Below are 14,303 nucleotides of genomic sequence, written 5' to 3'. Positions count from 1 at the left end.
GGTGGCCCATTCCTGAAGCTTCTGTTCTTGTTTACCTTTCAATATAGCGCTCTGATTGTGGGGCAGGAGTAGTCACCTATGTTTCCATGGCATATATTTTATACTTTGATTTAGCCACCTTTACAGTTAGATTGCTCTGGTGCTTCAATCATGCAGTACGTTTTTAGAAGTATTTCAACAGATATTTCATGGTAGATTCTCTTGTACAATTACATGATAAAACATCATTCATTTCAGAAAGTAACTTCTCTCTTCCACAGGATATTCCACCTAAACTGGCATATGAATATTTGACAGATCTCTTGCTTTTCTTTAAAAAAAAATATAAGTCTCTTGCTTGGGTCTGTTTACCATTTAGACTAGGATCGTTCTATGGCAAAGTACATGTTTGCAAGATAAGATATGAATTTTCTGCCTGCTTATTTTGTAGTAGACCAAATTAAAATCTTATAAGTTGGTTCCTTTCATGCCAAAAACAAGGCTTTTAGTTATATTTTCATAATTACGTATTATAAGAGAATATCTACAATAAGTTTCTTCCAGATGGTTCAGTTCCCAGTAGTAGTACTGAATGTCAGTGTGGTTATATGAACTTTAAAGCTATGAGGGATGTATTTCAATTTGGTATAGTTTAGTATTCTTTCTGGCATTTTCAAGGTGAGGATTGAACTTGTGGCACCCTAATTATATAATGTACGTTAACTATCATAGAACATACAGATTTCATCTCTGTGAGTCAGTCTGTTATTGCCTGCATGCGTAGAACAGAATGAGTGAATATGATGCTGCTACCAGTTCTAGAAAGGAAAAGTCTGATGGGAGGAACCTTGCCTGGGACACCTTGCCCAAGAAATATGTTCAACATTGCTACTGTTCTGTTGCTGTTCAGATTCCCATGTGGTTTTTATATTGCAGATGTGAGGAGATGGTTTTATTTGAACATACATACCCTGGAGTTATATATTGTGGTTCTCATAGGGAAAAATTACCTGTTGGTATGAGAAACGTCTGGGGAAAGTCTTCCAGAAGTGTTCATATGATAGGTGTATCCTCAATTAGTAATTATAGGGTAAACAATCTAGATTCCATTGAGGTTAGTTCATGCTTTGTTGCTTATGTAAATGAATCATTAGCTGATATATTTCCAATGTAGGAACTCCTGGAAGTGTCAGTTGGTCATTTAAGGGGCTGAAAGTGTACATTTTTAAATCACTTCAAAATTTACACATACTGCAATTACGTGAGCTAGTGCAGTATAGTGGTTAAGAGCAGCGGGCAGACTCTAATCTGAAGAGTCTGAAAGTTGTCTACATTCTTGTTAACCAGGGTTGTGGTGTTAGTTATTTGTCTACTAGCATGGTCCTAAACCATGGCTACTTAGAAGTAAGATCCAATAGCTGTGGGGGACTGAGTTTAACTTTGAAGCCCCTTGTCTTTTCTAAATTCAAAGCCCCATTCTTTTTTTTTACAACTTACTGTGCTAAAAAGTCCAATTCCCTGCCCTCTGGTCACCTTAGGCAAAAAAATAAAATGCACAGATATAGGATGGGTGACACCTGGCTTGACAACACTACATGTGAAAGGAATCTGGGAGTCTTAGGAGACCAGAAACTGAACATGAGTCAGCAGTGTGATATGGCAGCCAAGAAAGCCAATACAATTCTGGGATGCATCAATAATAGTATAGTGTCTAGATCGAGGGAAGTAATTGTACCACTCTACTCTGCATTGGTCAGACCTCACCTAGAGTACTGTGTTCAGTTCTAGGCACCGCAATTTAAGGATACTGACAGGCTGGAACATGTCCAGACGAGGGCAACCAAAATGGTAAAAGGTCTGGAATCCATTCCCTACGAAGAGAGATTTAGGGAGCTGGGGATGTTTAGTCTGGAGAAGCGAAGGTTAAGGGGGGACATGATAGCCATGTTTAAATATTTGAAGGGATGTCATGTCGAAGCAAGCTTGTTTTTTGCTGTTTCAGAGACTAAGACACAGAGTACTGTGCAGGAAAAGAGATTTCACCTAAACATTATGAAGAACTTTCTGACTGTCAGGGCTGTTCGACAGTGGAACTCACTGCCTCAGAGAGTGGTGGAGTCTCCTTCTTTGAGGTTTTTAAGCAGAGACTGGACAAAATGCCGGGAGTGCTTTAATTGTGTGTTCCTGCATGGCAGGGGTTGGACTTGATGGCCCTTGTGGTCTCTTCTAGCTCTATGATTCTATGATCTTAGTTGCCCATTTTATCTTTTTTCGCTTGAGTTGCTTGATCAGACCTGCCAACTATATTTTAAATATAGTCATAGTATAGACCTGTATAGTAGTATTATGACACGTACTGTGTTCTGTCTTTCTTCAGACACAATTTGAGTATTTTTATACCTGTCTGTTGCTTAATTCTGACACAGTATAAATAACACAACACTTATGCCAGGTTTGCTTGTCTAAAGAGATCTGTAGCTACTTTTGTTATTAAATTGCCAGACAAGCCAATTAATACTTAAGTATTATTCCTATCCTAACAACATTACTTGGAAATCAGTCTCAGTGGGTTTGAAGAATATTTCAGCAGGTTTTCTCTCATTGCTTTCAAGTACCTGCACGTCAGACAATTTCAAAACCATTAAATTGTCTCTTTAGTAATAAAATGTGTACATTTGGGGTTGAGCAAGTCTATAGTCCTCATCCATGGAGAAATATGTACAAGGGTGTTCCCCCGTGAACAATGTTACAAGGTACGTTTATGCAGTAAAAGATACTCGCTTAGATCTAGACTATGTTGGCAGTTCCCACTGATTCCTTCCTTCCCACTGCACCCTCACTCCTGTGTCATACTTTGGGAGCATTTTGTGGAGATCGGAGGAAATAGGGAGGCAGGAAGGTTCCATTCCACTTATGGAGGGGAAAATTCTAATCAATCCACATGCATGCCATTGTACAATAATCTGGATGTGGACTTCCTTCATCCTGCCTAGAATATTTAATTTATGTCTCCATTGAGTCCAGTCACTTCTCAATGCCTGGTTTTCCCATTCTTCTGACTCATTGCTATCTCTTTTACGAATCAGCCATTTGTAGAGCCATGCCTGAGGCTGCTTATGGTTCTGGCATATCATTTCAGCTCTGTCTTTAAAGATACTTGAATTTGTCCATGGTTCTATATATTTTATGCTCATATTTTCAGTGTTAGTGTTATAAAACAGTTGTAAAATTTCCACCTCTCAGACAGCTACCTCTCTTGAAGGAAGACTAAGTTTTTGCTGGAGCCTCTGTATCTCAAACTTGGTATAAAACCTGGATCAATGATTTAACATCATTCACTTAAAGAACATGGAATTTCTTTTACTTAGTTTCTGATTATTAGGGCTTATGTCCTCAACTAAATGGTTTGCTGTAGGATCTATGAAATCCATTGTCATGCAGTCATAACATATGTGTGCTGCTATATGTGTATGCAGAACTTGAAGCTAGACCAACACGTCTAATAAATGACCTGGGACTTGTGCCCTCAGGAAGTCTATTTACTTAAAATGCCATAGTTCAAACGTCTCTGTTGTCAGTGAAATTATCGTACTTCCTCTCTGGACCATAAATTGCACAAAACATACTTATAGAGCATTCCCTTTTCCTTAGTGTGTATGAATAAAAGCCCCTAGGGGATGGGGCGGTTTAAAAATCGAAAAAATAAAAATAAAAATAAATAAATAAAATAATTAAGTACTTGGTTTAGATTAATTTTAGAGCATGTTCATTTTCTTAGAAACTGTATGTTATCGAAGGTATAACTTTCATGATTATGCTTCGTTACCGCTCATGAAGAGGTGCTGCTTATTATTACAGCTGAGTCAATGAAATTCGTTATCAAAGATGCTTTCTGTGTAGAAGGTGGTTACTTAACTTGGTGCCAAAAATAGTCTCTGAGGACTAAACTGAAGGAAGTCCTGTTGAAGTGTCTAGTTTCATTCCGAAGAGACATTAGGAATATTATATAGATCTGAAAGCTGTGTTCAGTGGTAGTATTAACAAAAGTATGCATCCTGTAGGGTGTAGTACTTAGTTGGTTTCAAATTTCTGATGCTTCAGGACAGTTGTACAAATACAAATTTGTTTTTAATTTAAGTTTTGTGGAGAACCAGTAGAATGTAATAGACACACTATTGTATGTACAGATCTGGGTTCATATCCCTGCTTCTCAGTGAAACTTGGGATGGGACCCTGAATCAGTGACTTTTGCTCAGCATTCAAAGAATGGTTATAAGTGATAAACTCCCACACAAGTTGCCTTTAGTTCCTCAGAGGAAATAAAAGATACAGATATGTAAAAGTAATATGAAATAGAGTCTGTTCTAATTCTGTGGCTTTGATATTAACCTAAAAAATTGTTCAGCAAGTTAGCTGTTTTGAATCTCTTTTGAATAGGCTCAGATGCATTGTATGCAAAATGAATATAATAGTTTTTTGCTTGTAGTGTAATTTTTACAAAATGAATTCAGTAAGAATTCTTAAGCGTGTCTGTAGATATTACTGTCACATCAGAATTGTATCTTATGGCCACCGAGATGTTCAGCAAGCTGGAGGAAACCGGAAGCAGTAATCTTTTTGTTTTGTTCATCTTAAGTGACATTAGGATAATCAAGGAATTGTTTGTTTTAATTTATTCCAATATTGTAATGGGCTTTATGTTAAACAGCTGAACAAACCACTGTCTCTCATGTGTAAGGGATATCCCAGCTGTAGTTCCAACACTGTCTTGTGCAGCATTATGGGGTGTTTTCAGGTCAATATCTTTCATTTTATGCTAAAATCTCTCTCTCTCTCTCCTTTTATGTACTGGTGATTTCTTGGTAATTTAGTAGAAACTATATGTGTGTGTTTAAAAATCATTGGCCATTGTGGAAGTTGTGTTCAAAAATCATTGGCTATTGTGGAAGTTACTCTTTGATGTGACTTGCCTTTGCAGAATCTTCTACACCCAGTAGCAGCAGTTGAATACATTTGTAAATTGTTGTCACATTGCAACCTGTTTAGTTTCTCACACAACTCAATGGAGCTAATTGGAAACTGAGTAAACCTTGGAAAAGGCAGCAATAATCATATTAATTACAGTAGTATCATGCTGAAGCAGTTAACTCCAAATGGCAAATGCATAAAACAGTGAACTTTGTTGAAGTAACATGTGTGCTTGAGTTGTAGTTGATTGAGGTGCTGAAGCCAGAACCACAGTAATCTTTGGTATTGCAGTAACTAAAATTTGACACTGCTACCTGTAAAAATATGAAATATCTTCTGCCATATATGAGGTTATTTTTGCCAAAATCATGTTGGAAGTTAAATTCGGTACAAAAATTTCTCCAATACAGGAGAATGCTTGGCTGACATGCTTGGAATGGAGTATTGATAACTTGACTATTTCTGGACAGAATTTCTCCTGATTACATATTGGGTCCAGTCCAATTTTTGAGAAGACTTTCTAACTTATGAGCTTTGTACTTTTAACAGAAGTTATGTAAAGACCATTGTTGTGTACAGTCTCAAATTGTTACAGATCCAAACATCTGAAAAGATGGTTATCCAGTTAGAATGGTTTGCCTTGGACATACCTGGATCTTAATGGATGCTATGTCTGATTACCTGTCGGTGATCATTAACTGTACTGTCCATGGCTTTGTTGACTGCTAAATAGATAATGATTAGGAGAAATCAATGAAATAGCTCATAAGCATTCTTTTCTTCTATCTATGTTGGTTTCTCCCCTTGATTTGTGCGATAACAGTTGCTTATAACCAGATCAGTACATGATTGTCAACAATAAAAGACTGAATTGTCAAAATCCAAGTGTTTTGTTATGTCTGGACTGAAGATGATATTGCATTGTTCTGTATAATCTGGTTTATCTTCTGCTCTGTGGGATCTGGGTAAAGCCATTGAAACAATTTGGAGAGATGGATAGTTTACAGGTGATGAAAAATATCTTCCAAATCTGATCAAACATGACAACTATGGGTTTGATGGTGCTTAATAGAGCATTGCTTTCATTTTGCCTCCTTAGTGTGTCTGGTAGAGCTATTGTGTATGTTGAATGGGTTGTTGAATGTTATTGTGTCTTTACTATGTAGAGCTTTACAACTATGAAATGTTTTCAAGATACTTTGTGGTTAAATTAATCATTCTATCTTAGAAACTAGTTAAAAGCTCAAGTCAGCTCTGTAGCCAAGCAGTTCTTTGATAAGTGTGCTGTTTGGTTACTTCATTGAATGTTTACTAGTTGCTTGGGAACATGCATGTAATTGCATGAGCTTGGGAAAATGTCATTCTCCACTGACCGTCACTAAATAAATGTTAATTGTTGCTAGATCTGTTGTATTTCCCTTGTGGGAGAAATATACCAAGCTAGATAGAGAGCCAGGAGTAGTGGTTAAGGTGTCATACTAGGATCTGGGAAACCCAGGTTTGGATCCCCATTCTTCTATGGAAACTTGCTGGGTGACCTTGGGCAGGTTGCACACTCTCAGCCTTGATCCTGGCAAGTAACTGGATAAGAGATCTCTAATGAACACTAGGATTATGACACTGAGGCAGGCAATAGCAAACCATCTTTGAGCATCTCTTGGCTTCAAAACTCTGTAGGGTGGCTTGTAAGTCAGGTGAACTTGACAGAAAAAAAGAGAGAGATGTTGACCTTGCCTAGATAGCCTCTGGTATGCTTCAGTAGTTTCTAATACAAAGAGGAGGAGGAGGAGGAGGAGTTTGGATTTCTATCCCCCCTTTCTCTCCTGTAGGAGACTCAAAGGGGCTTACAATCTCCTTGCCCTTCCCCACTCACAACAAACACCCTGTGAGATAGGTGGGGCTGAGAGAGCTCTGAAAAGCTGTGACTAGGCCAAGGTCACCCAGCTGGCGTGTGTGGGAGTTCACAAAGAGTGCAGACAAGCAGAAACACTGAAAAACCTAAATTTCTCAGATCTGTGGATTTCCCAGTCTAAATAATTACTTTTGTAACTTAAGAACTGCTTCAGAAAGTCAATAAAGCAGATAAATTCTAAAGCACACTTTAATTCTATTTCACTATCTTTTTTTCCCCTTGCAGGTCTTCAAGTTTCATCATTTTAGTTTTCTGTGCTGACTTTATTCCTCCCTTAAGTTATTATATACTTTTTTGCTGCTGTGTGGAAACAAAGATGTCTCGCAGCCCAGATGTAAAGGAAGACCCTGTGGAATGCCCCCTTTGCATGGAGCCTCTGGAGATCGATGACATAAACTTTTTCCCTTGCACCTGTGGTTACCAGATCTGTCGCTTCTGTTGGCATCGAATTCGCACTGATGAGAATGGGCTTTGTCCTGCTTGCAGAAAGGTGAGTATCTCTTTTTAAACGTGGAATAAATTTGATTGTGGTAAGGTTGTTTGCAGTTGGGGTGTACTTTGCCCCTTCTACCCCATTGGGCCTTCCTTTACGTCTCCTACGAAACCTGAAAGCTATCAGGAGGGAATGTGGAGTTTTCTTCAGTAGAACCTGTGTGCTGTTCAGCACTTCTGCAGCAATCTGGACAAAGTGTTTTCCAGTGTTGCAAATTGCCAAGTTGCAGAACTACTACAGACTGTGGGTTCTGGAAAAAGCTTATAGGATGTAACTGGTTATTATACTGTTCCATTTTCCTGTGGCATCAGAGTTGGATGGTGTCCTATCTTATTTTCCTTTTAAAGTCCTTTGTTTCTTCCTTTTGCATTTGATTGTTCTACTTTCTCTGGCTATATTTGATGTTTTAAGTACATTCAGTTGGCTTGATAATAGCTATCCTTGGTGGATATCCAAGTCCTGATTATTTGATGTGGTAAAGAAGGCTGAATAGTATCTAGTCTGTAACTTAAAGATATGCTGTTGGCCTGATTGTTTTCCTGGGGTAGGCTTTAACTTGTGGTACCTGTGCTGGGGAGGAGGAGGGGCTAGACAAAATCACTAAGATAATGCACTATGAAGAGAAGATCTGATTTGTGGTCTTGTGGCAGTATTAATGGAATTGGCAGAAAAGAACTATTAGTAGCATTTCACACTTGCTTTGAATGGAAATAGTAGCTCCTGCATGCTGTTGTGCCTACAGTTCGTAGACAATCCCTTTATCCTGCAAATACATCACTACTGTACAGAAGGCAGTATAGTTCAAATCCGCAATATAAATAAAAACAATAAACTCAGATTATAACAGCCCAGCCCATACCAAAACGAACAGGGCCCCTCAAAAGTTCACTCAAACATAACAATTTTATATCCCCTCATAAAAATAGACAGTGGGGGTGCACCTCCAGTTGGCACTTGTTCAGAACGCTGGAGCATTTGCATAAAAGGCCAGGGCCATAGGCATCTCTCTAAATTATGCGATTGCTGGATGGGTACGGTGGGGAGGAACATGAATTATATAAGGGCAAGAATTACGGGGTCCAACGTGCCTCTGAACTAAGCTGAAATCATATGTTAATATAACATGAAGAAAACAAAACTTGGGTATAAAAAAGGCTTCAGATGTGTTGGTCCTTAAAATATGCGGTGCATGCTGACTTGGAAGATACATTAAGCATTTTGTCCAATTTAGATGAAAAAGGTTGTGCCCTGTGCAATAGTGGGAAACTATTCAGTCTGTGTTGGATCCAAATAATTGATTGATCAGTTTGCATTTGGTGATGCAGTCATAGTGCTCTCCAGTCTTCTGTATCTTTAAAAAATACTTAAGGAAAATAAGGGTTGCTTAGCTCAGGCCTTGGCTAATTTTATGAATATAATTTTTGATGCCAAAACTGTAGTAGCTAGACTTATTTTTCAGCCTTCAGGGTTTTGTATATATAAATGACCATACTTTTTCATTAATGCTAACACAAAATGTTATAGTTCATCAATAAACAAATATGGACTCACCAGACTCACCATGGGAAGACTATCCCCCCACCCCGCTCCCACTTTCTGGGCCTGCCAGGGGCACCCAGTCTTTCCTTTAGCCACCAGCGACTGTGCTGTAGGTCGGTGGGTTCTCTCTGCTTGTGCAGAGAATGTGTTTTATTTTGGTGGAAATTTAAACCTCAATGCATTTTTTTTTCAGTTCAGATTTCACCCCCAAAAAAGCTTTACGGAAAAATCTATTCAGCGTCATTGTGGCATAGATTTAGATATGCAAAGATAGCCAATTGATCCGTATGGGGTAATCTTAGTTGTCTTAACAAAAAAAACTAACCTGTATTCCTCACCTAAATAAGCTTAGTATTTCTACTGAGAATCCCCAAGAGGTGCTTACAGTAAAAGATTTCTGAAAATACTGTCCACTACACTGTTTCTGTGTGCTTTGGCACCTGCGCTTTGTTGAGCCATGGCTTGTTGAGTCCTGAACCTGCTATAGGAGAAAACTAGCAATTTATCTAGATAAATAGATAGAGATCTTCAGGATGCCCATTCTTTTGTTTGCATATGCCATCAGTTATTGTACTATATTTTTGGCAGTGGTCATACCTACCTACCTTATGAACATCCCTGCATGTCTGGAGGCTAAGCCTTGTCTTCTATTCTGCGCACTTCTGCAAGATTCGCTTCCTTCTATAAAACATTGTTTTTGACAGACAGGTGGTTTATCTGCTTCTGTGCATGCTGTTTAACTCTGCTTAATGTGTTGTACTGAATAACATGCTGGTTTAACGCTGGGGAGACTGGGGTCAAATGCCTACTTGGTCACAATGCTTTCTGGATGACCTCTGGACAATCTCTCCATGTAACCTACTGTGGAGGATTGTGAAGATAAAATGGAGGAAAGGAGAAACATGTATGCCTTCTTAAGTTCCTTGGAAATTAATAGCTGGAGCCCGTCTATGGATGCTCTGAACCACCATCATTCACTTGTTCCAACTGATATCGGACAAAGGGATCTTAAATCCCAACAATTTATACCCTGGAATTTTTTTCCATTTTTCAGTTGCTGCTTGACTTGAACCATGTTTTATTTTTTAGTGTGGTACAAGCATTCCTAAACTGTCTGCAGCTTTCATTGGCTCAGTGTATTGCCAAATGCTCTTTGCTAGCCTTCTGTTTTGACTACACTGCTCAACAGCATAAGACACTTAAGAAACACTCATTGTACTCACACTGCCTAGTGTTCAAATTGCACACTGTGATCAATGAATACTTCATCAATACTTGATGATGAATTATATCACTTAAGCAATAACTTCCTTTTCTGTTTGTTGGTATCTCAGTTCATGCTGTTCCCTGTGCCTACTGTGTCAGATGCTTTAATCCTTAACGTATCATGTCTGCTAACAACAGATTTAAAAGACTTTAAATCCCAACCATCAACCTTGGGTCGATCCCTGACCAACAAAGAAGAAAAAAAAACTAACATCATCTAGCACACTGTATTTTATGCTTAGCACATCCGTTCTTACTTGCCTTATTGTCATCTGGCCTCATGGTCTCTTTTATTTCCAGGATATAGATCAAGGAAAGATTTGGAATGTTGATTATAGATTGAGCATAAGGATTATAATTTGGAGCTGTATATCTCAGTTAGTGTTTTTAACATAGTGTTTTTAACATATTTAATATTGTATTTTATATGTGTTATTTTTATATGTTGTAAGCAATGGTGGGATTCAAATAATTTAACAACTGGTTCTGGTGGTGGTATTTAAATAATTTAACAACTGATTGTTTACAAGCACCATTTTAACAACTGCTTCTGCCGAAGTGGTGCGAACTGCTGAATCCCACCCTGGTTGTAAGCTGTCCTGAGCCCGACTACAATCGGGAAGGAGCAGGATATAAATGTAATGAAATAAAAAATAAAATAAAATTTTTTTAATGAAACCCTAGCTAGTTGGGAGCAGTTTTTTTCATGAGTAGTTTCCATGTAGCAAAAACTATATTCAAATGACCCATTCGTGCATATAAGGGTAGCACCAGTCGTGTAGATCTTTCTCATGGAATAGCACCAATGCTAAGTGTTACTGTTATAGACAGGATTTGTGTAATTGGCCCTGCTTGCACCAGTAGCTCAATTGAAGGTTAATTTAGCCGTACTGGAATTGCTCCACTGTTTCTAGCTTTAAAAACTACTGCTAAAATAGTTAAGTGTGTAAGAATGGGGTACATAATATACATTTTATGAATATAATAAAGCTGTTGTATAGTCAGACCATTAGTCAGTCTAGCTTCGTGTTGTCTGCACTGATCGGCTCGCCTTTGAGGATCAAGTGATCTTTCCCAAAACTTCCTACCTGAGATCCTCTAATGGGTGTTTCCAGCAGTTGAAAATATATCTCTCTGCATATATTCTCCTACTGAGTCTTAGTCTCCCTTGTAAACCCTGTAGTATCAAAAAATAATTCCCTATAATTTTTCTGTAATCTGTTGAGGCTTGCTATTAATCTGTGAAATGAATACTTTTAAAGTAGTTTGCTGGGGCACTTGTTTTGAGTTCTTCTGATGCCCTGGCTGTTGGAATTCATTGACCTTCCTGAATTGGGGTATTTACCATGCACTCGAAGCAGTTAAAACGAACCATGCATAAAAGATTGAATGTTAACACTGCATGAGATTAAGGCAATATGTAATGCTAGACCACACTGGAAACTGCAGTGCATTTTGCAGTGCATAAACTGAAATGAATGCCGGTTAGGCATGAACTATTTGAGTAACAAGGGAATGCAGTATTGAAATGTAGTAAATAATGTTGGCTTGACTACCCGCATTCTAGTTGTCTGTGCTCTGAGCATGTGCGTCTGTGTGTGCTTCTGCCCACAGCAGTTATCCTTTCCCTTTGAAGCCATATCAATGCCCATTCTGGTATGAGGGTGGAGTTGTATGCCATTGCCTATACAGCACTGTCCACATTGTCCCTCTGTATCCTAGTCTATGTATGTGACTTACTCGCCTTTGTAGCCTGTTCAGCACTTGTTCCATCTTCAGCCTTTAAAATGCCATGGCTCTTCAAGGCCATTAAAGAAGACATCGTGCATATGGAAGGATGTCACGACAGCCGTGTGCATCATCATATCCCTGCTGACTTCAATTGTAAAGTCAGCAATAGGGATGTCTGAAACAATTGTAACTGTTAACAGACATCCAGGCAAGTGCTGAATATAAAAACAAATTACCTAAATTTTACTTTGCTGATCATTAATAGAGGAGGTGAAGGATGTGTTTTGTTCAGCTTTAGGAATACTTGCTCTAACTACAAACTAAGATTTGCCTCTACAAGAATGAACTAGAGGAATTCCTCAGGCTCTCCCATACTGTCCTCCTCCCTTTTGCATGGTGACATAATTTCCAACGTTGTTACAGACCATAGTTTGTCACTACTACTAAATCAGCAAAATACGACTTGTGTTTGTCTGACAGATTAGAGTTCAAAAAGGGAGTTACTGACAGTTTAGGACCCCGGTTTACAAGGTAAAAGCAGGGGCAAACTTTGTTTTTCTGCAAACCTGGAAATAATTCTTGCTGTATGAGGGGTAAGGGGAAGGGAGCATGCAAGCTCAAGAATTCCCAAAATCCTGTAGTTACATTTTCTTCTGTAATCATAAAGCTTCTGTAATTACCCTGAAAGAAATTGAAAGTTTAGTGTAAAATTACCGAATGAGCCTTCTGTGTCTTCTAAAATGGGTGCAGTTCTGTAGTCCTAATAAATTAAAGAATGCTGTAAAAAATCCCCTTTGGGGGGCAACCGTTGCAGTTCTTTTTAGTTTGTTTATGTTTTAAGGCGGCTGCATTGGTATGATTTCGGCATGTCATCTTTGCCTGTCAGGCTTCTGTTAGTATTTTATCACATCATTACCCTCATACCTCTCATTTTGGGTACCAACTTCAGAAAGAGCTTTATAGCTTAGGATGGTGTTTTTAAAACTAAGATATACAGATCCTTTGGATTCTGAAAAAGTACTGAAACTTCTACAGTAGAAAGTTGAGTAATGGCAGCTGTGTCCAGTTACTTATCTTCCTTTGAACTTCATAGCTGCACAAGAGTGTTAGACATAGCAAAGGCTGGCAGTGAAGTCCAGGTGCCCTTGCTGACATGAATTTAAGGGTCTTTCTAAAGGGGCACTCCAAAATTTTAGGAACCTGCTGTTCTTGTTTAAATTCATTTAAAAATGGCTTTGTACACTTTGTGTACATTGCTGGTCAAGTGCATTGCATCAGTCAACAAAAGCATTAGCTAAAATGGGCACAGGTATGGAAGACAGGGAAATAGTAGTGAGTGTTAGAAAATGGAATATGATTACAATTCAGGTGAGAGAATGTAGTTTCAGACTGTGATTCATCACAAGCCTCACATTGCCTTTTTTTAAAAGCAAGAGTGCAGTATGGAGAGAGCACCTTTGAAACATACATAATTTTGGCTGAAAGCCAGAAATATGGCATATTCAGTGGTCACATGGTAAGACTGTGTCTCCTGGCACACTGCAGCTCTGCTCTGCCTTGCTTAGTTATTAACTACCACTGGTTTCCTGACCATCGTTACAGACAAATAGGCCTGCATAAATTATCCATATAATTTAAAACAAAAGGTGTGGAATCAAGGAGGCAGAGTAGGATTCTAAAGTCTAGAGTGAAGTACAAAAGTATGGATTCCTCATAGGGAACAGTAATTGCTGCTGAATACAGGAAATAACCAGAATATACGATTTTGGTTTTAGAATTGTTCAACAAAAAAATAATTGAAGGTACTAAACTAGGATTTCCATTTTCCTGGGTTTAGAAAATGATTTTCATAGGCCAGAAAGATACAATTAGTGTTCATATAATCCTATTCCTGCTGCTTAGAAATTTATCAGGTTTAATTTTTTTCCAAAAATAAAAATTAGCCATATCCAGAAGATCCAGCAGTGTACAAACCACTCTCTCAAGAAGAGCTGCAAAGGATAAAAAATGAAAAGAAACAGAAGCAGAACGAAAGGAAACAGAAGATATCAGAGAATCGTAAGCACCTGGCCAGCGTACGGGTTGTACAGAAAAATCTTGTCTTTGTAGTAGGGTTGTCCCAGCGCCTAGCAGATCCAGAGGTAAGCAGCTATTGGAATCCTCTTCTTTACAAACAACTAATGTGGTCTTACCTGAATTTGATGTACCATATATACTCACGTATAAGTCGACCCACCTATAAGTCGAGGCATCTAATTTTGCCTTGAAGAACTGGGAAACCTTATTGACTCGCGTATAAGTCAAGGGTGGGAAAGGTCCATGGGGAGGTGGGTGCTGAGCTGGCAAAAGAGCTGCAGTTGGGGGAAAGGAGCGCCCCAGAAGCCTTTGGAAGGCTTTTTAAGGAGGGGCGAGGTG

General features: G+C 38.6%; 1 protein-coding gene across 5 annotated transcripts in view; it reads left to right on the top strand.

Moving 5' to 3' along the window:
• The window catches only part of CNOT4 (CCR4-NOT transcription complex subunit 4), a 66,880-nt gene that overhangs the window by 9,441 nt on the left and 43,136 nt on the right, over nucleotides 1-14,303 (top strand). For all 5 annotated transcript variants that reach the window (XM_048500575.1, XM_048500580.1, XM_048500578.1 and 2 more), the window contains exons 2-3: nucleotides 7,085-7,349; nucleotides 13,832-14,029. In XM_048500575.1, the coding sequence (XP_048356532.1) occupies nucleotides 7,176-7,349; nucleotides 13,832-14,029 (372 nt within the window). In that variant the 5' untranslated portion in view covers nucleotides 7,085-7,175. The remainder of the gene's footprint in view (nucleotides 1-7,084; nucleotides 7,350-13,831; nucleotides 14,030-14,303) is intronic.

Source organism: Sphaerodactylus townsendi, linkage group LG06, assembly GCF_021028975.2.
Source record: "Sphaerodactylus townsendi isolate TG3544 linkage group LG06, MPM_Stown_v2.3, whole genome shotgun sequence".
Lineage (NCBI taxonomy): Eukaryota > Metazoa > Chordata > Lepidosauria > Squamata > Sphaerodactylidae > Sphaerodactylus > Sphaerodactylus townsendi.
This window is presented reverse-complemented; position numbering and strand designations above follow the sequence as displayed.